The 21,271-nt window shown below is 39.8% G+C and overlaps 2 protein-coding genes across 3 annotated transcripts; one reads left to right on the top strand and one right to left on the bottom strand.

Annotated features, from left to right (window-relative positions):
• Nucleotides 1-838: 838 nt before the first annotated feature.
• Nucleotides 839-12,072, top strand: acp1 (acid phosphatase 1). 2 transcript variants are annotated; one of them, XM_051408908.1, is made up of 6 exons: nucleotides 839-918; nucleotides 1,287-1,360; nucleotides 2,095-2,208; nucleotides 6,667-6,728; nucleotides 7,654-7,759; nucleotides 11,738-12,072. In XM_051408908.1, the coding sequence occupies exons 1-6, from the start codon at nucleotides 876-878 to the stop codon at nucleotides 11,813-11,815; spliced, it is 477 nt and encodes a 158-aa protein (XP_051264868.1). In that variant the 5' UTR covers nucleotides 839-875; the 3' UTR covers nucleotides 11,816-12,072. The 2 variants fall into 2 exon arrangements, with proteins under 2 accessions (XP_051264868.1, XP_051264869.1); XM_051408909.1 differs by lacking the exon at nucleotides 2,095-2,208 and adding an exon at nucleotides 1,910-2,023.
• A 1,941-nt stretch (nucleotides 12,073-14,013) lies between these two features.
• On the bottom strand, nucleotides 14,014-18,838 carry LOC127368648 (ALK and LTK ligand 2-like). Its single transcript, XM_051409689.1, has 6 exons — nucleotides 18,028-18,838; nucleotides 16,935-17,376; nucleotides 16,481-16,534; nucleotides 16,164-16,244; nucleotides 15,988-16,062; nucleotides 14,014-14,935 (listed from the first exon to the last, which is right to left on the bottom strand). Exons 2-5 carry the CDS (start codon nucleotides 17,266-17,268, stop codon nucleotides 15,998-16,000), a joined length of 534 nt encoding a protein of 177 aa, XP_051265649.1. The 5' UTR covers nucleotides 17,269-17,376; nucleotides 18,028-18,838; the 3' UTR covers nucleotides 14,014-14,935; nucleotides 15,988-15,997.
• Nucleotides 18,839-21,271: the final 2,433 nt, after the last annotated feature.

The following is a 21,271-nucleotide window of genomic DNA, read 5'->3' as shown; positions in this document are numbered from 1 at the left end:
GTCTGAGGTGACCTCAAACACAGATCTGCCGATGTTGCACTCTGATATCATAAAAAGTGTGCATTTCATTAAGCGTGACAGTGATTTACTCTTGTTAATGGAGCGACTGCAGCCAGATTATGTCTCTAATTTACATCAAGGAGGGATCTGAAAACGTTTTTTATATAATGATAAAGGGTTATTTTTCTCCCTGTAACTCTTAACATTTGTTATCAACACTTCAAAGCTGTGTGTTACGGGCCAGTGAGCCAGATTCGCATATGTTTCAAATCGTCACAATATTTCCTGTCCAATAAAAAAATGAAGGTGCTATTTATTGGATACCAGGATTGGTTGAGAACGAGTAGGGCCTAATAAAAATTACCCGGTGGTCTGTTGATATTATCAACAAAATGCCTTACTTGTTAAGCAGAATGGGCCGTTTTCTGAGTGTTACAGTTTATTATTATATTGGATTATTGGATAGTTGTTCTAAATCTGAATGTATCATTCGTTTTCACAAATACAACAATCGCCGTTAGATTTCATGGTGAAATATTAATGCAATATAATATATAAGTATATATATATAATGATAAGTCAGTCTGAAATGTAGCCGAGGAAGCAACAAAAAAGTAACTATTCAATAAAGTAATCAAAACTGTAAAATACTTAAGTACTTCTGCCTCATTTTAATAAAGATTAAAATATACATTTTCCTCAAAAAGCTTCAAGAATGCATCCAAACCAGTAAACAATGATCTCAATATCTGCAGCATCTCATAAATCTATCTAATCCGCAGTTTTTAAAACATATTCAAAACTATTTTAAAAATTATTTGCAGGCACTAGTCGGCCACCGCCGGCGACGTCACACAGGACCCCGTCCGTTCAACATGGCGACCGCTGGCAGGAAGTCGGTGTTGTTCGTGTGTTTGGGTAAGAAACCTGATTTAACCTCACAAACGAGGCTCATACGAAGCTAAAAGAGTGTGGGCCGAATAAAAACAAACACAACACACGACCAGCAAATGAATTTACACATTTTAAGTCGTTTATTTCGACGTCGTTGGTCCATTTAACCGCGTTACAGGAAGTGTCCCCCCGCTAACGTTACAGCGCTCGGCTCAATGAATGAGAGGGAAATCTTTAAAAACGTCTTTAAAACATTTAAAAACGTGTTAAAAACATTATTCTTTGGTGTTTTTTGTTGTTTTTTTTTGTGTGTAGTTGGTAAAACACAAGTGATAAAGTTAAAGCGGTTCCTAAAGTTGTGTTAATTAAAGTCTGTTTGTGGTTGTGAACAGGGAATATATGCAGATCCCCCATTGCTGAAGCAGTCTTCATGAAGATGGCAACAGATGCTGGCGTGATCGATAAGGTAATCGATCATTATTACATCGTATTACATGTTTTTTTTTTTTTTTATGTACAAAGAGATCTTTCCTTTGGAAGTTTGTCCTTGGACACAAATGTCAAATTAGGAGCAGAAGTTAAGTATCAAACAAATGGAAACACTTAAATTACCAAACCAGTTTTGCACTTTGTTATGTTATTTATATTTTATTAAAGGAGCTGTGGGAAGGATTTTATAGCATCCAGAGGTGTAGTTGCAGTCCGAAAATGTTAAACACACTGGACCTTTTTAAATATTAGTGGGAAATTAATAGTTACTGGTGGCAGATTAATAGTTTAGAGTCGGGTAAAAATCACAAAATGAATATTAAAACACCTGGTTACTGACAGTATGACGATATTCAGGCATTAAGTACTGGTGGGTGGTTCGCTGCTGTGGTTGAAAATGTTTACACTGATATTAGTAATAGGTAATCATCATCAGACCTACCAATACACCTGCCTCGTGCCTGTATGTGAGCGTATGAATCATTTTTTGCTGTGTCATTGTTCCCCCGTGCTCTGCTCTGCCTAGTGGAGGATAGACAGTGCTGCCACCTCCACCTATGAGATAGGAAGCTCTCCCGACCACCGCGGTCAAGCCTGTATGAAGAGGCACGACGTGCCGATGAGTCATGTGGCCAGGCAGGTACGACCACTCACCTCTATGCCTCTCTTAGTTGTAGTTAGCGTCCCCTTTTTTCTTCTCTGTTGTTGCAGTGGGTCATAGACAGTGGAGCCACGTCCGACTGGAATATAGGCAGCTTACCGGACGCCCGTGGTCTGGCCTGCCTAAGGATTCATGGCATTGAGACGGACCACAGGGCCCGACAGGTACAACCAGATGTCCCAGGGCTCCTCTCGCTTCATTGGTGTCTGTGTGTATGAGTGTGATGTTGTTAAAACGGTGCCCTTTACACACCAATGTGCTATTTATTTTTTGCTCTGTCACTTATTGTATTGTAGTTTCTTTCCAGTTTAATACAGGTTCAAATACATTTCTACTTTAACCTGCAGCTGCTTTCTAATTTCCATGTGATGGAGCTCTGTCAAAACAAACACATGTTCATCTGAACTGCAGCTGAACTAGATGTAAAGTCCGGCCAACATTGATGATGATCCAGGGGAAATATGCCCCAAGCGTGTGTAATCATGATTGATGTTCAGTTTTGCAAATAGAAAATTAGTTAAGATTTCTCAATGCCAATTTTTCCTGCTTAGCCCTCTGTTTCATTCAAGATCAAGCACACTCTACTTGAACACACCCCCATCACAAATAAGAAAAAAAACAAACTTGATCCTTTTGTAATGAACCCTGTAGAATGGGAACGGAAACAATTGTAAGTGTAATGAAATTATTGTATACATAGTTTATTATTTGCATTTAGTGTTAACCATTTTTTTAACTACTTGAGAAAAGTCAGACAAAAACCATTACATGGTCATTGATGGGCTATTTGCACTTTTTCACACACAAACAATTTTGTGTAGCATAAAAGTGTTTTTCCGCTCTCCTAACCTGTTAATTGTCCTGTTAAAACTCCTTAGATTTAACTTGCAACTGTTTTGGGGTCACAAGAGGTCCTAACCCCCATGTCGGGAACCACTGGTCTAAAATAAAATAAACATGCATTATGGACTAATATACACTTACAATAATATTCTATGTAGAACTTAAATGTGTCTCTTTGCACATGACTTGCTCTTGAATTCACATTTTAAATGTACTTGTAATAGAGTTTTATAATGAAACATATGAGCTTGTATTGAAATTATATGGACATTAGAAATGCCCTTTTAAACAGAGTTATACTTTACTCTTCAGTATGCAGCAGGTTTAGCTTAAAGCTCAGATACAGTGACCTCTTGTGACAGTTAAGTGAACTCTACAGGACACAGCAGCTGGTTCTGCTTCTCCTTGAGTAGTTAAAAACTGGCTCCGTTTTACACCAAGTAACAAAGTAATTTTTAGACATCGGTGTTATTATCTTGGAAATATCTTTCACGTGTGTTTGATTGTCTGTGAAAGTCGTGAGGAACCTGTTGGTCAGTCCTGTGTCTTTACTGCTGTGCAAACTGAGGATACCCGCGGTGTGTATGAAATATTGAATCTAGCGATCATTGTATCACCTCACAGCATGTGTTTCAAATCCTGAAACAGGCTTGAAATTACACCAAGATGTTTGTCCATGTAGGGCCTTCAGGCCTTACGCTGTGTTGGCTTATCCTCAGTGCAACTCCTACTCCCCTGTGCCCTTAAAATACTCTTTTTATGTTTCCCTGAGAGAACTCTAGGGTCTTTCACCCTGTACTTGAGATCTGCCGTTCTGTTGGTTTGTTTCTCTGCAAACTGTTCAGTCAGACCCTCGTCTAATCTCTTCAAAGCGCGGATGGGGGGTTCAATCCTTGGCTTAAACCCAGCCACATCCACACAATGAGCTTTGACAAGCTTTTGCTCTTTCCTCTTTTCTTTTATCACCCTTTTTATTTCTAATACAGCCGTTTTGCTCCCACCCTATATGTTTTTTTTCTCCCCCCACATTTTTATTTTACTCGTTGAACTTTGCTGAACTTCTGCCGCGGCCAGTATCCTTGCAGACTGGCCAAGTGGGAGATGTCTTTGGAGACCATGGTATCCCCACATAAACAAGCATAAGCATTTGCTTAGTAAAGCAAACATGCTCCAAAGTGATCCATAACAAATTATGTGGAGTATTTAGTACCTTATCAGAAATTGCCAAAGAGACATTTGATTTAAGAGAGCTGAAATTTTAATGTCATATTCGTCAATATGTTATCATTGAGTCAACATTTACATGGAGGAGTTGCCAACACTTAAACTAAGACACTATCCAGAGACAGCCGAGTGTTTCTCTTTGGGCTGTCGAATTGGTCATTTGATGTCATATACGGTAGAAATGTAGTACTTCTGATTTTCGACTCAGCTCTTTCATAGTATAGTATATTACATTGCATTATATTATCCAACGTACAGTTTCTTTCAACAGTTATAACTATGAACATAATTTATGTCATTACAACCAGCCTTCACTTATGAATTCCCACAGTAGGAGTTATACTCATTGACAAATATATTAATTAACAATTATATAACTTCTTCCAACGACATTATAGAGTATAATAAACCATTTATTAAATGTTTATGTACCGTTTATATACACTAGGTAGGGGGACGTACAGTAAAGTGTTTCCAAATATATTCAAGAACAGTTTATTATTGGGTAAATGGGCTTTTTTCACAGTAGACATTTGGACTTGTCATTGGAGGAAAAGCACAGGTGTTACTAATAACAATTATGATGGCTTTGTTATAATAAAGTATCCCATCATGCACAATACCAGGACCCTGAAACTAAAGCAGCTAAATTGAATTCAACCATTTGTTTTTCACCTGTGTTTCCTACTGTGATATGTCAAAATGTCTAAAAAGGTCTATTACTGATTATTTTCACACAATTTTTACGATATCTCTTCACGTCTTCTCTGGGTTTTATCATCTTCTGAACTTGCTGAACTATGCCATGTGTGTCTCCCTGCTCATTCCTCATTTACAGTAACAGCCTCCCAGCTCACTCGCAGCCAGATATTTCAAAAATCAAACCGAGGTCTGTGTCAGCCTTGTGAGAGGGCTCGCATGAGTCTTTTTTTTTGACAGGGGATTACCACTGTTTCAGCTAAGAGTGTGAGAGCGCGAGGTAGACAGGAGCAGAGAGATCAACAGCCGCTGTGATTATAACCGCCACAGATTACCACCCTGTGTGTGAGAGAGGGTGTGAGAGTGTTCAAATGGAAAATAAAGTGATCAGACCCTCACGGCTACAACCAGACACTCTGGTGATACAAACATGAATTCAAAACAGTCATAATAAACGTGTGTTAATTCCTCTGCTGTTACATGAATGGCCACAGCTGTCTCTGTGATTGAATGTGTGTCTATATCTCAACATCTGGCGCATTGCAGGAGTTTTATTCATGTCTTGTTCTTTTGTTCCTCTCTTCTTTCATTTGCCTCTTGCTGCCCTCGCCTCCTGCTTGACTCTCTCAAAACCCTTCAAAACTATTCAGGGTGCTGCCTGTTTTTTATTGCTGCTTGTTCCATTAAATCATCACTAAGCACAGTGAATACTTTGCACAACACCCCTCCACATGCTTACAGATGTGCAGCTTAGATCCCTTCCATAACCCAGTTTTCAGTGAGTACATAATCATGGTAAAGTGGTTATCCTTAAAGCCCCTAGAAGGGACTTTCATTTTTTTGTTGATTCTGGCGGCCCCTGTGGAGCAAAGTGGGAACGTTTCTCCTGCCTCGTCTCATTAAATTTAAAGGGAATCCGACTGAATCCAACCAGGTCGCAGTCATTATAAATAACCACACAAAAATAGCCAATCTTTGTTTGACTGTTTTTAACTGTAACCACATAAAAATCCTTTGTCGTACATATACGATTTCAGCCCTGGTTGATTTGGAAACACTCATGGTTACTGTGTTAATATCAAACGTGGTTTAATACAACATCAGAAACTCCTTGAAACTACTGCTGTCAAAAATGCAGGTGTATCTGTTTAGAGTGCAAGCTTATAACAAATAAGTCTGATGTCATGCTGCACACGGAGCTGGAAGTCACAAGACAGCAAAGCCAAGTAAAATTATCTTGCTGTGGAGATGGAGGTGTGTCACCTGCAACTCTTCATCTAATGCCTCACTATTACCCCATATTGTGTCATTACTCCCTTGCAAAACCTGAAAATGATTTGCTTGCAAAAAGAAAAGCTGAAAATGATTTCTGGATTTTGATGATGGATGTCAGAGCTATCCTATAGTTTGTGCTTCCTGTAACTGCTTCACAATAAAAGCCCCTGTGAACTTTTCTTGTAAACAAACAGAAGTTATGTTTGCATCGTATGCATCATTTCCTGCGGTTCCCCCCATGCATGTGAAGGCTTTTGGAAATTAGTGCAGGAATGTCGGACTCCACCACTAACAACGTAACTTGTATGTAGCGAGATAAATACAGAATGCCTATACATTAGCTATTATTGAGTAAATGCTGACAGTATCAAAAACATTTCATGTAATTTATAGTATCATTGTTTGATTGCATGGAAATCTTTGAGAATTATCACTTGACTGTATTGGAACTGATTGATTTTTAATGCATAAGATTGAACCCTCTCTTAAGGACCAGAAAGAGGCTCTGCCGGCCGTACTGTGTTTCCACACAGAGCCAAAAGTAATATTTGTTTTGTCCTGCATTTCTTCCCCACTTCCAGGTGACCAGAGAAGATTTCATGAACTTTGAGTACATTCTCTGCATGGATGAGAACAACTTGAGGTACAGTTGTTCCAGCCCACAGCAGCAGTGTTTATTATTTCTGTAAATGTGGATCGCAGTTGGACACACAGTCACTGAAAACACTAGTGTCATGTGTTAAGTGTCCTGTATTACTTATTACCGGTTGCCTGGGATAAAAAAAATATTTGCCTTGAAAGGGGTCAACCTAGGCTGTCCTGCCAACTGTCAGCGATCTGTGCTACTTCACATGAATATGAAAATGGTGGTAACATTGAGCTATAACTAACTTGTAGGTGAATGCCTTCCTTTAATGAGCAATATCCTTTCTTAAGCTCTTTCCAAAGGTCAGGGGGAGGGATATTTTTTGATACTTTGAACGTTTAGGGATCATTTTGAGATCACATGCCTATGGCAGATCTGATCTGTAAGCAGCTTACTGAGTTCTTTGGATGCCTCGTCTTTGCTCTTTGGGCAGTTTTTCCCTCCCCTTTCTCTCCCACATTATTTTTTTCTCCGCAGCCGCTAAGCTGACGAGACTGAGAAAAAGTTGACAAAATGTCTAGTTTAGGTTTCCTTTAACAGAACCCATCTCATTGTTGTCAGCTTGAATGTATTTATTAATCATTGACCTTCTGTTTGAGTTTGGATTTTGTTACTTTAGTTTGAGATTGACCTAAAACAGGTTGAGATGTAATTTTCATTTTCTGTGCTCTTAAAGCATCCAAATCAAGCTTGTTTGTTAGCGTTTGGGAGGAAGTTAATCACATGGATCTGATTTTTTTTTTAGGGGTGGTTATTCTGTCCATTATTAGAAGTATTTCAAAATTGCATATAGGAGAAGATAAATGTTCCACCTCTTCCAAATGGCAAAAAATACTGTATAACATCTAAAAAGAGGCTTTTTATTCTGGTCCGTTTTCTTGTTTTTTCTCCTGGATTTACATGTTTTCTCTTTTCTTCACAGTGAGTTGAACAGGAAAGCAAAGTTGGTGAAAGGCTACAAGGCAAAGATTGAGCTTCTTGGTTCGTATGACCCTGAGAAGCAGCGCATCATCAAAGACCCGTATTATGTAAGTATTTAAGTACATTTTCAGGTATTTTAAAGCATAACTCAGAAGATTCCTCACTGTTCAATTCCAGCCAGCTGTTCATCATTAAATTTAATGTGAAGTGTAAATTAATTTGCCAAAAGGATAAGTAATTCATGCAACATGCTTTTATTCTTACGACAGCTCTACTGGGGGGTTGGTGGTGAAAAAAACAGACATCATAGAGGACGGGGGAAGGGTGCGATATCGTTTAAATATGGGCTTAACAAAGCACATTTTCAGTCAGACAGTCTCTCCTGGAAGATATTCATTGTGTTGCGCCCAGTTGTTCACATGAAAAGTAACAGATATAGTGCAAGTTAACATTGACTGCCACTTCAAATAAATGCTTACAAACCAAATGATGTCAATCTGTTGTGGGAATGTGCTAATCATCTGCACGAGTGAAAACTGTTGAAATGAATGAAATGATTTTTCTTCTTGATCAGGACTGTGTGCGTTTGGTTTGATCAGATTGACAGTGGCCTGGCAACATAAGCAAACAAACCCACAACAGTTATTAGGTTTTGAGTTCCTTCCACTTCAAACCGTGGAAAAGAACACAGACAAGAAATACAGAAAACCTCTCATGTAAATAAACCAAAATAGTCCGAAATTTGGCAGAAAGGTTGTGTTCATCCACAGTCCCGTCGTACATAGTGGGAAGCTGATTGTGAAAATAGGTTTTTAGGCCCTTTAAAACTGTTAGTTGGTGCATTTTCCTCTTCTTGCAATGGCTGTGCACCTGTTCAAAATCCTAATGATCATGTGATATACAGTACAGACCAACAGACAGTATGCGCAGACCAAAATGCCTCTAGATGCAATGGGATAGACCTGCAACTAAGTCAATTAAACTTAACAAATCCAGCTGGAAGTACAACTAACAACATTTTCTTATCTACAAAAGCGCAGCCATTCTCCATTTAGAGAAAATACACTGTCCAGTTTGTTTAATACTGATGTGGAACAGAAACAGTTGCAGATCAACGGCAGCCATCTTGGTTGTTTACAAAAATGCCTCAATAAGGTTGTACTCCTCTGTGCAGTCATCGTATTAAACCCCCGCTCCATATTAGATAAATGGTTGCCATTCGCCCAACCAGTTCCAGGACTGGTGGAAATCTGTCCGACTGGGAGGGGGAGCCGACTCATCTGCCAAAGCAAATAAAACATGAGCTTGCGGATTCGTCTGGTTCTCAGTCTAGATGCATGTGGTTGCTCTGAAGAGGATTTACTCTCCACAGGGGAAGATGGGTCCATGTCCAGGCACATTTCATGAAATAAACAGCACCAAAGCAAAACTACAACAGTGCAACACTCGGTTCCTTGATCGCTCAATTTGAATAAAAGCTTAAATTCTACCCCTAAAAATTTTAATTACTTTACAACTGTTTGATTGCTTGGATATAACTGTTAGTCTTAGTTCTGTTTCCATATTGCTTCGTCTTTTCACGCTCCCTGGCTCACTCATCCGTTTCGCCGTTTTACGTGCTTTCTCTGCAGTTGAAAGTCCTGCCAAATGATTTGGACACGGGTCCGTGGCTGCTTTCTATCTTCTTGACGGTTATGAGTGGGGAAAAAGGCAAAGTGAAGGGCGAGCAATGGTTGGGGAAAGATTTGACAGTTTTATTAGTGATGATGATGATGATGATGATGTCAATATACATTAAAGAAATCTTTGGACGCTCAAATCGTTTGTGCTTCCATAATGTATTTAAGCTTGAAAAGTAACATTCCCTGTGTGGTCTTGATGGATGATGTGCAACTAAAACTCTGTTGGCAAAATGATAATGTGTTTGTGCCCATCTGCAGTGCTGTATTACATTGTGTGGAACCGGGATCCCAAGATAAAACAGTCATCAAATCATAAGTGATGTGGCTGGAAGAAGAGGTTGTGGTTGACCACAGTTTATGTGACTGTAGTCAGTTATATTAGTTTGTCACAGATCTTGGCTTTGAAGACCACTTTTTCTTTTTTATGATGCGAGTGCATGAGTTTGTCTTCTTGTAGCTTTTTTCTTGCCAAAAGAAGGAGTAAATGAATGCTTTTTTCAGTCTGTGCGGTTTGGACACTTGACAGTATTGGATTGTGCTCCCTCGCAAGAAACCACATGGCATGACAGCAATGTGAGCCAAGAGGAACCAGATCGTCACTGTCAATGTGTCTTGATAAATGGAGACATACGTCTTGTTGTCTTGTCTTCAGTGAGATTATAATGACAAACTCACAGAGGCACCAGAGTACATTTCTTGTCTTTGGCATTTTTGTGTCATGTGTTTGTTATTTTATGAACACAGTGAGAGTTTACATTCATAATTTTACCGGTAAATATGTTTAGCTTATTTGCTTTAAATTATAATTATTAGGTAAATGTTGATTCCACAGTGTAATGGCTATAGAATAATGAGACCATCCGCGTTAACACTGGTTCCCTATAAGCCTCGCTTTCACTATGCGGTTCTGCCACCGGGCTATTTCCTGGGAAAATGAAGGCTTGATTTACAAGAGTGATATATAGAAATAGACTAAATTAAGAAACAAACTTGCACTTTTTTTCTCCTAGTGTTTTCATCTAACATTGACGTTACTCCCCCCTCCACCCTGACACCAACCCGTGCTGTCATTACCTGTTTGTTGTAGTAAGCAATAACTCAAATTATGTCATTACTCTGCATCAACCTTTTAGCCTCTTCTTCTCTTCAGCTAACATGCTTCTTCTCTCATATTTCCAAACTAAAGTAATGTTTTTTCATGACGTTCTGATAAAAAACTGAAAGTGATCGGTTAACTTTGCGATAGCGGCGCAAACATTAAAACCTCTTGGAAAGGCTAGTGGGGGCGAAAGTTGAAAAGTTGTCTGTTTCCACTTTGTAGAGATGAGAACATCTTTCGTAACAGAATTCCAGTTCCTTATCATGGCTGTCCCTAAGATAACTCCAGATCAGTTAACTCAATGATAAAACTTATCGGCCTTGCCCACTCTGCATTAATAGCACCACCCCACCGGGCGTGGGTTGTTGTTTTATGCCAGCAGTATATTCAAGGTGGATGACTTTTAAGGACTTTGATGATCCCCTGACTTTTCCTCTAGCGGCAGCATGATGTTGACATTTTTGGTTGCGATATATCTCGACAGCTATTGGATAGATTGCTGTGGAATTTGGTTCAGACATTCACGGTCCACAGAGGATGAAATGTATTAAAGATCCAGTGTGTAACATTTTGGAAGGTCTTTTGGCAGACATGGAATATGATCAAGTCATAGGTATGTTTTCATTAGCGTTTAATCACCTGAAATTAAGAATTGTTGTATTTTAATTTAATGAGCCGTTTTTGTTTTATGATTTAATTTATAGGATTAATAGGTAATGGGAATAATCCTTAACTGCACCCTTCACTGTGTTGTGTGTTTAAAAATCTTTTTGATTCATACTGTGAACATTAACATTTGTTTTATTACTGACCTACAACTGTGGTTTTTCCTATTTTCTGTCCAATGCCTCAGTTCACTTCTCTTTAAATCTAGATTCTCTATGGTTAGAAAGGATTTCCCATAAAAGTCTATTAGGGTTTCAGCACCATCAGAACCAGAATTTTCTACCTTTGGCAGTATATTTCTCCCTTTGGCAGTAAATTTCTCCCTTAGGACGTGCTATTTTACAGCTGAAGCCAGTTGGCAGTCTGGGATCTGTTTCCTTCACAACTCAACAATTTGGTGCTCAGAAAGTGGACTTGAAAATAATTTATCGGTTGAATAAGAAACACATTTGATTGTGTTTTTTTTTCAAACCACATCACAGAACTGGTCCTACATATCTACAGCTGTATTGGACCGGTTTATTTCCTTTCTGAACCACTAGTTTAAAAAAAAAAGTCAAACAGATGTATGTGATTCAGCTCTCAGCACTTGGCTGAAATGAATTTTAATTTCTTTTTTTTTATGTTTTATCTCTTAGGGGAGTGACGAAGACTTTGAGAAGGTGTATGATCAGTGCGTACGCTGCTGCAAAGCCTTTCTGGAGGTGAACTCCTAACAACAGTCCGACCATAAACCATCTTTGATGACTCTTTCGGCTGAACAACAATAATCAACCTAAATATACTTTGTCTGTATCACACAAGCACTCGTCAGTATAACCCTCATCTGTGGATCTCACTGAAAGAACCAGAGCATTTTGGTTCAGTGTTGTAAATGTTATACAAACCACACATTGTGTACGTTTAGAAAAGACGCTGCGTGGACAAGTTTGTCCACTGTAAATTCAGGTGATTAATAAAATGAATAAATGAGTATGAGTATTTGGGATTTATTTTTACACACAATTCATTCATCTTTACATTTTAAATATACTGAAGAATGTATAGGAATGAAGGTATCCTGCAGACAATAATACATGTCTGGACATCTCTGAGGTTCAGGTCAAAGGCCAACACCGGGGTCGGAGTTAATGCTAGCCTCAACACTAAGCTTCCTTTGTATTTCTTTGGGACGAGTGGTGGTTAGGTTATTTTCTTGGCTCTTCTTTTGGTTGTGTTTTGGTATACAGCACCTTTTATCTGACCTATTAACACAAGATCATTCTCACAAATATTAGATATCGAACATATTTAATGGATGCCTAAAAACAAATGAGCAAACCATCTGTTGTCACTCGCTAAAGTTATTCTGCTATGTGTCAATCACCACTTAATGCTTAAATAGTGGTAATCCCATGAAGGAGGTCTCATCAGTGCCAATACAAATTGGCATTCAGTGTGATTGTCTTGCACATGGAAGAGTTGACATTGAGAAGAGGCTGTTACCTAATTAACAAGCGTGGAGCCAAAGGTTAGATTAACCAACTGGTGACTGCAGGGTTTCCAATTGTTTAAGAATTGTTAAAGTAGCAAGGGCCTTAACTGTGAAGGATACATAGATAACAAGATTGATATCTCACTCATGTCTGTACCCTAAATGTGAAGCTACATTTCCAAGCCGGGTAGGTTATCTTAAAGACTGAAAGCAGGGGGAAGCCACTAGTCAGGCTCTGTCTGAGGAGGTAACTAAATCCACCCACCAGCACCTCTAAAGCTAAAGAGGGGAAAGGTTGAACCCTCGTAAAACGTTGTAGTGTAGTTTTACACAAGATATAAAATGTTAATTTGCACTTTTGTTACTCTTGGACAGAAGCAGGCTGGCAGTTTCCCCTGTTCCCAGTCTTTGTGCTAATCTGAGCTATCCTGCAGTTTGCTTTAGCTTCTTATTTGAAGATAAGAGACTGACATTGATGTTCTCACCTGTCTGCAAGAAAAAAAGGTCCTCCGAGCAGTGCAGATGTTGTTTAACAAAGCTTCATCTACAGTAGTCTGGTGTCAGCTTTAAAGAATGGTGTGTAAGACATTCAACGCCTCTTACTGGGGAAATAAACAGCTGAATTAGGTTATAAAAACTTCAAATTAGGGCGTCCTGGTTGCCTAGTAGCTGACAATGCTATACTGGCATCGCCAGTTCAAGTCCACCTGGGGACTTTTGTTGCCTTCATCCCTTTTCTTCCTAATTTCCCATCTCTGCTGTCACTGTCACATAAAGGCAAAAATACACCCCAAAAGGGGAGATGTAGTAAACGGTCGGTCCACTCAAGTGACAAAGAATAACGCCTCACTTTGCCCATGATTCAGTGCTCCCTTTACATAAGATAATCCACAATATGTTGTCAACAAGTTTCATAAGAACTATTTTTTGTTACAAAGTAGCTCCAGTGTGAGGACTGTGTGCAGTAATCAGGACATTGTGGAGTTTTGAAATGTCACTTTTCTTCCTTTTTAAATGATTTTTGTGGCATTTGTTTTCAAGAAAGAGTCCACTGCCAGAATCAAACTGGGAACTTCACTGTTACATGGTATGTGTAAGAAACTGGTCAACCCCCAGGGACCCCCCCCAAAAAAAAAAAAGATATTTTTTTTAATGCCAGGAGCGAAACAAATTAAATCCCATTCACCTCCATTGTTTTGGTCTGGAAATAATCAACTTCAAATTCATCTAAAAGTAAAAATGCTGACTCAGAGTCTGTTAAATGTTCACATAAAAAGGATTCTGTTTCAAACAAAACACAGTGCAGTCTCTATCGTGGGTTCAGTTTACCAAATCTGTGGTCCTGGGACTCGGTTCAGTCATGTGGTCATTCAGCAAGCATACCACGTTTCAAGGAATGTAAGAGGAAAATACTACATGAGACAACAAAGACCATTCATATTTGTACCAATCTTATAATTTATTTAAATATATTTCATTTTATATATATATATATATTTATGTATGTATTTAACAGCCATTTGATAAATGCCAGTTACTTTAATTTATGGTAGGTAGGTGGATTCCTCTTATGCTTTGCTTTACAGTATGTACATATTTCTCTTGTTTTATGTGGTTATGGCCGATAGTGTGTACAGTGGAACTCAAATATATAAATATAGACTGTACCACGCTCTGCCAAGATCCACAGGAGGGCTGTGACTTACAACCGCCACTTTTTTTTTTTTTAACATGTCTTGCAAAGACGCGGAGAAATGTTCATGCAATGAATAATTTAATCACAGTTCCTTCTCAGTGTGAGCACAAGTGAGTGAAACTATGCTGTGACTGCCGGCCACGGGGTCTGTGGGAGCTTTTTGTCTGCATAATGGGGTAGTGCAGTAGTAGGGATGGGCTCAACCCAAAAACACTTGCAGAAAAGCAAGTCATGCTATAAACAGTACATTTGGATTTTGCTCTTTTCTTCAAGAAATGACCAAAATAAAAATATGCAATCCCTTTTTTTTTTGGTTTGTTTTAGCAACATCTTTTTGGATCCCAGCAGGAAAAAAAGGCCCCATGTTTGTTTCTCTCAGCCACTTGTTTCTTTTTTTTCTTCTCCACTCTTCAGTGTCACCATCTTTATCTTGGTCTGGTTTTGTTGGTCGCTCCCTCGTGGTGACAGCCAACCATCGAGGGCCCAGCCAGAGAGGTGGGTGGCAGTAATCCACGCCTTAGCACAGAACAGACCTCACTGAAAGGCAGTACCGTGCCTAATATCAGTTGGGGCTGGTCAGAGTATTTTAGGCTTCCCTCTTACTGTCCAAGGCAGTTTTTTTTTCCCAAGTTTTTTTCTTCTGGAGAACTTGTGTTTGGCTTCAACCTGCAACAAAGAGGAAGTGGAATTCAGCACAGTCTCAAACTTGGCAGCACCTGACAAATGCTTTCCTTTCCAAAAAGAAATCGCGAACAATGAATCAATAAACTTGATTTGCCACAGATCTGCTGCTCTCTACATGTATCAAACACAGCACGCATATCACCACTGTGAACGGTTGTCTGCGTCAGACAAGAAGACATGGTCTTCACACTGTGAGATTATTCTCTTTGTCTGTTGCGGCGGTGGAAAAAAGTATTCAGATCTTACACTTCAGTAGCAATACCACAAAATAAGGAGGTTAAAGTCAATCATTTGTAAGAAGCATGTTAATGCTGTGGCTGGTCATGTTAATGTTATACTGTTGGGTAGTTTAATTTGTAATAGTAATAATGTTTAATCTTAATCTGCAAGTAACTATAACAATATTCCATCTAAAATGTAGTACAGTAGAAGTATAAAGTAAATAAATAACATCGAAACACTGAAGTAAAGAGCAGCACAAGTACCCCAGTGAGTACTATATTTTACTTTCCACCCCTCCTCTGGTGCATCACGTATAGTAGTAAATCCCAGTTGTGATGTATTTGAGAAATTGCACATTCTTTTTTTAATGTGACTAAATTTGAGAGGGATGTCTGATCTATACCATAGTTACTTAAAAAAACATATGATGAGTCAATAAAATATAATGAATTGTTATAAACAACCAAACAGTATATAAAGTAGTTAATTTGCCTCACCAGCTTCAACAGTAAATGCTGACACATTAATGCATCAGTAATACGTACAACACTCACATATTCTATTACTTGTAAATATTGCAGACGTGCACTTTATGATAAAAGCATGCTGTTTTTTGCATGTGGTATAAATGTGTTAATTTCCACTAGTGCATTTGAATATTGCTGCATATTGGAGTCCATAAACAATAATTGGAATATTGGACTGCTTAACAAGTACAATGCACAAGCCCTTTGACCATAAGTCCTGTGTGCATCTCCTCTCTTTAAACTTAAACTCTTGTGTTTGAATTAGAAGTGAATGCATTACTGTACCTTGAGCGTGCTACCCCACTGTGCACTGCGGGCTGCCGGCTAGTCGTGTCAGAAGCCGTGCACATCTTTTGAAGTCTGAGATGAGAAAAATGAAACGGAGAGATTTGCGTAAGAGTGCGTGCTTTTTCACGCAGCATGTTGACATTGGAGTCATTCCTCCTGGTGTCAGAACTTACATGCAGGTATCGTGCAGTCTCTGGTGTGGTTGTAGAGTCTGTACACATGCTTCCTGCACTTGGGGCTGAAGTAGAGTGGACCTGAAAGGGAAGAGAGCGGCCTGTAAGAACGTTTCCAGCTCCACAGCCACCAGCACAAACATCTGTTTTTAAACTGCAGCTATTATGAACGGCCATCATTCAGTTTTTTGTGTTCTTGACTGCCTCGACCATCCTCCCTCTATCCAATAATATCTCTTTCATGAAATGCCTCTGATTTTCTCAGACTCTTGACACCCCAAGCACCAGTGGCACAGATGTTTGCAATGAAGTCTTACCTGTAATATATCTTATGAATTTCTCCTTATTTCTGAAATCTCGGGGGGAAAAGGCTGTGGAGAGAGAGAGAGAAGATAGGAAGGGAGTGTCAGGTTTAACTCATTTTTCAAACTCAAAATATCAAACTTTGATATCCACTGAGAGAAACAAACATAAAATGATATTCTTAGGAAATCATTAAACCATGTAGTTACTTTTGGTTCATTATTTTGTGTCCATGTTGTTTAATGTCTGCCTCCAACCCAATATCTGAATGTCTACAATGCACTTAAGGTAAGTTAGAAGATGTTTTAGGTCATTTTGGGTGCAACAACCCTTTAACTTTAGCCCCATCACCCTAAACTGCCTTTGCCTTATTATTACACATATTCCAGAAGGCTGCATCCTTCATTACAGGCTTACAGCATCCTCTTTAGATCCAGGGTCACGCCCAGACGCCAAGCAGCCACTCACCGACTATGTGATCTCCTCTGTCTGTTTTCAAGTTGCGTAAATCCAGAGAACTCCTCGTCCACAGTGTTATGGGGGCTTCCGTTTTAGCGCTGTGGTGACCCCGGCTGTGCTCAATGTGTTTCATGGTCTCTAGTAAACGCCTCCATTGCTGCTGTGCGTCCCTTCCTCCTCCTCCTCCTCCTCCTCCTCCTCCTGCTGCTGCAGCCGCCGTCAACGCCGTCGTCGTCGTCGTCCACGCCGGAGCCACCGAGGGCGCGCTCTCGCTGCAGTGGCCGGTCAGCGTGCACATCAGGAGCACCAGTCCCATACTGAAGTGCTTGCGCAGTCGGCTCATAGCTCCCGTGAAGTGAGAAGAAGAAGAAGAAGAAGAAGAAGAGGAAAAAAGAAAAAGGAAGAAGTGAACTCCTTCTCCAGCGCCTCTGGGAAAACTTTAACCGGACACCTGCAAGAGAGATCGAGAATGGGATGTCAAGTCCAAGTGCTTCCCATATCATTTACATGAAATGATCCCCATTAAACCCGCTGAGAGCGTGGGGAAGAAGTGTTTTAACTGCTGACTGACAGACCAGACTCTGACTGTGGCTCACGAAGCTGTTCAAATGTATTTCTTGCGGCTTTGCTTCATCTTTGGTTAAAAAAATAAAGAAATTTTAAAAAAGCCCCTTTAAAGTCATTTGACAAGTATAACCTACATCACACGTAACAATCTGCGTTCTCAACCATTTTGAAGTTATTGATTCTCTTTAACTGTAAGTTACACTCACATCATATTCTGGATAAGTTGTCAATTTTCAAGATAAGACCGTTTTTCTCTACAATCAATCTCCAGGCCACCCACAGGTTGTTGTTGTTGTTGTTGTTGTTTAGGCAAGAAATCTACACAACTAAGCTACAGGTGTATTAGTAGCCTCTTTGCCTTGTTGACACGATTGCGGCTTTGTGGTTTTTTTATTTATTTATTTAGAAAATCTCAATGAGATCAAGATTTCCTTTGCGAAAGAGAGTGAAAAACCCTCCACACACCGCCCCAAAGGCACCAAGACATTATAAAAAAGTAACGCGGAGAACAAATGAGTGATAAAAACGTAACTACCTTCAGCCCTCGACAGCTTTCTTTAACACTGTACGACTGCGTTGTGCGCGTCCAGCAATGATGAATATGGAAAATAAAGAACTGTGAGTAACTTTAGTTTATGTTCCCGCTCCTGTGCGCTCCGAAATGAGTCTCCTTAAACGCAGCTCTCGTGTAGGAAACAGCTTCTGGAGTCAAGCGAGTATTCTCCGAGCATCTGTGGTCATCCTCGGAACACCGGCCGACTGCAAGGGAGAGAGTGGACAAACAGCTGAAGGATCCGGTGCTCCAGGTCCCGTGTGCGTCCTCGCTCAAGTAGCAGATCGGTCGTCCTGGAAGTGAGGCTCACTTTTTATTCTGTCTCGCAGACGCTGGTGACCTGTCCCTCGTGGGTTACTCCGCCGTGTCTGTGATGACAATAAGACGCATTATTGGCACTCCAGAAACGGAAAGTCCACTTGAAGTTGACTGACCATCACTCGAACGCCGTGTGAAGTTTTCTGCGCCCCCCCTCCTTTCCGTTACTCCATTTATCTGTGCGATACGCAGTTACAGGAAGCGTTTTTCCCACTAATACTTCCACTGAAATTTCCAATCAGCCCAGTATAGAGCGCAGATACCGGCATCTCAGTGGAAATGCGCCCATATCCTTCTTGTGATTCTCATAACTTCATTTAGAGCCATTGCGCACTTTACACCCATCATGGGAATTGGAATACAATTTACGCACCGTTTAAGGATGATTCTTTGAAAATTAATTACGCACGGTTTTTTAAAACTTATTGCTCTGAAGTTTCTGGTCAGAGCAACCGAGTGCACAGTTGAGCTCCTACAGCGGGTTTCTGCATGTGAGATTAGTTTGCACTAGTCTACTGTGGTTGGTACAGCTTTCTTTAGGTCAGGGCGTGCAATTGGCTTTTCCAGCCCCCCTCAATTCTGACTGACCAGTGAGACTTGAGTAGTTTACCATATTATGAAGACACGTTGAGGGAAATCAGTATGTCTCAAAACTATGAAAATGAAGCATTAATGCAGCTTCAAGTGTAGCATTTAGTCTCATCAAAACAAAAACTTTAAACAATGACTTTAAACTTTGTGACAGCACGTCTGCCTGTCTTGTGTTTCGCCATTATCTGATCATTGCAGGCAATTTGAAACTCGGACAAAACGTCAGTGTTTGCACTGTAAAGTAACTCCTGTGGCCGTGCGTAAAACCTTTGGTGCTGAAAGGACAGCGCGCCCTGTCACCCAACTCCAAACCCTCTTCTCCGAACAGACAAAGCTCTGTATTCTCTCAGGAGAGATGGTTGTGCCTTCCGGTATGATGGCAGACAGGTTTTTCTTTGTCTGAACACTATGCTGATTAATTTTATCAACCAAAAACGATGACAAAAAGTGCGAATGATATCTGGCATCCCTGGTGATTCACACCAGTATGATTTATGATTTTATAGAGAATGGATCCAACTTTTATGAGGAATAATGATGAGACATCTAATAACACTGCACAGCTTTGTGGTTACAAAAAGGGTAATTCCAGTGACTACATTTGTAGGGGGCCTTGTGATTTAGGTGAATTCTGCTGCTGTCTGATGAGCAAAGTGACGTGACTGGTCAGTTTGTGGAGCAGGCACGGTTCTCTGATAAAGTGTGCCACAGGGAGAAATCTGGAGCATAACCTGACCTTTGACATTCACATGGAAGACTAAAGTGGTCATTATCATTATTATATTAAGTCATTATCATTAAGACTAGACTTGAATGTGCACTAAACCCATTATAAGGTGACATGCAGTTGTGATATCCTTTAAATTGAAATTAAAGGTGTATTTAACCATCTATGGCTGTTGATATATGAATTCCCCTCTGACAAGCCACAATTAATTCTGTTAAAAAAAGTAGCATATAATAAATATTTCTTGAATTAACTGAAATATTCTGTAATGGAAGGCAGTGGATTCAGCAGGGGGCATCATTCTGCAATCACTGTACATTCAAATCCTCCCAGTGTTGTTTTTTGTACTGTCTGATGCCTTGTGTGGATAATAACACTTAGCCAGCATTTTGGTCTTTCCTTAAAGATGAGTAAAGTTTAAGGGCCACCACGGCTGAGTAGACCATCCACATGGGTCACTTCCAATCACTGGAGTCTTTAGCAGACAAGCCACAAGTAAGAATACCTTTTATTTATGAATGAATAAAGCAAAAGGGAGGTTGATGCTTTCATAATTGTCAGTATTTGTGGTCTGGCAAGCAGGTGAGTAAAGACAGAGGAATAGCTGCTCTGTGTATTTTGGCACTTCTCTTGTTATTCGGTTCAGTTGGTTGTCTTCATGCTTTTGACTGCTGCTGTAATTTTTTGGAGATCTCTGCCGCACATCATCCTCGCCTCATGTCCACTCTGAAATGTTTGACAACGTGAAGATAACTGCAGAAATTATGACATTACTTGTCAAAATCAGTGTTTGGACAGGCGTATGACCTCGTTTAACCCTGTTTTTATCCATTAGTTTTGTGACCTTCCTAAACTTTGCTGCAGTCACATGTGAAACTATTTTCTCCGATATGTGTAAGTCAATGAGTCATGTTCATATGATTTTTTAGTAAACCACATGTGGTAAACCTCACAGTTGCAGTATGGTGGTCACTGGTTTCAACACAGTGATTGTTTCGTTCTCCTTTCCCTCCTGAACTCTCCGTGATTGTCTTCTGAAAGGCATTTTAATTAATCTTTTGCAAAGAGGATGTGGTAATTTTTCCATGAACGTGCTTCTGTCTTCCTGAATTTCTTGTCCAAGTTGAAAATTTCACTTCCTCAAGGTTATTCAAGAGCACTCTCTCTTTGTCAAAGAGCACGGTCTTCTCTGAAGTTGGTCACTGCAAAGGAGCCCACTTCTGTAATCAAGGATGTTGAAAATATTTTCATTCGTGTGGGTCACATAAACTGACACCGCTGATGGCTTTAGCTTTTAAACTGACTGATAAAATCGTGGGTTGGAAATAACACATTTGAAATTAGGTAATAGGAAATGTGCACTTTCGTTTACTCAAAGGAATTGGTGTTTCACATAAAGTTGACCATGATTTGCATCAACAAAGGCCCAGCTTACAAACTGGTTTGCTTCCATCTTTTTTTCCCTTCAGGCATGAAATGGAATACCTACCACTTATTTCCCACCCAAAAATGACTTATCACTGTCCTGCCACTGGTATCCGTACAAGACATCTCTCCATGTGTTTTTGATGAGAGAAAATCCTCCTAATA

This window comes from Dicentrarchus labrax, unplaced genomic scaffold, assembly GCF_905237075.1.
Source record: "Dicentrarchus labrax unplaced genomic scaffold, dlabrax2021, whole genome shotgun sequence".
Lineage (NCBI taxonomy): Eukaryota > Metazoa > Chordata > Actinopteri > Moronidae > Dicentrarchus > Dicentrarchus labrax.
Note: the sequence above shows the minus strand (reverse complement) of the source record. Positions and strands in the feature narration are given on the sequence as shown.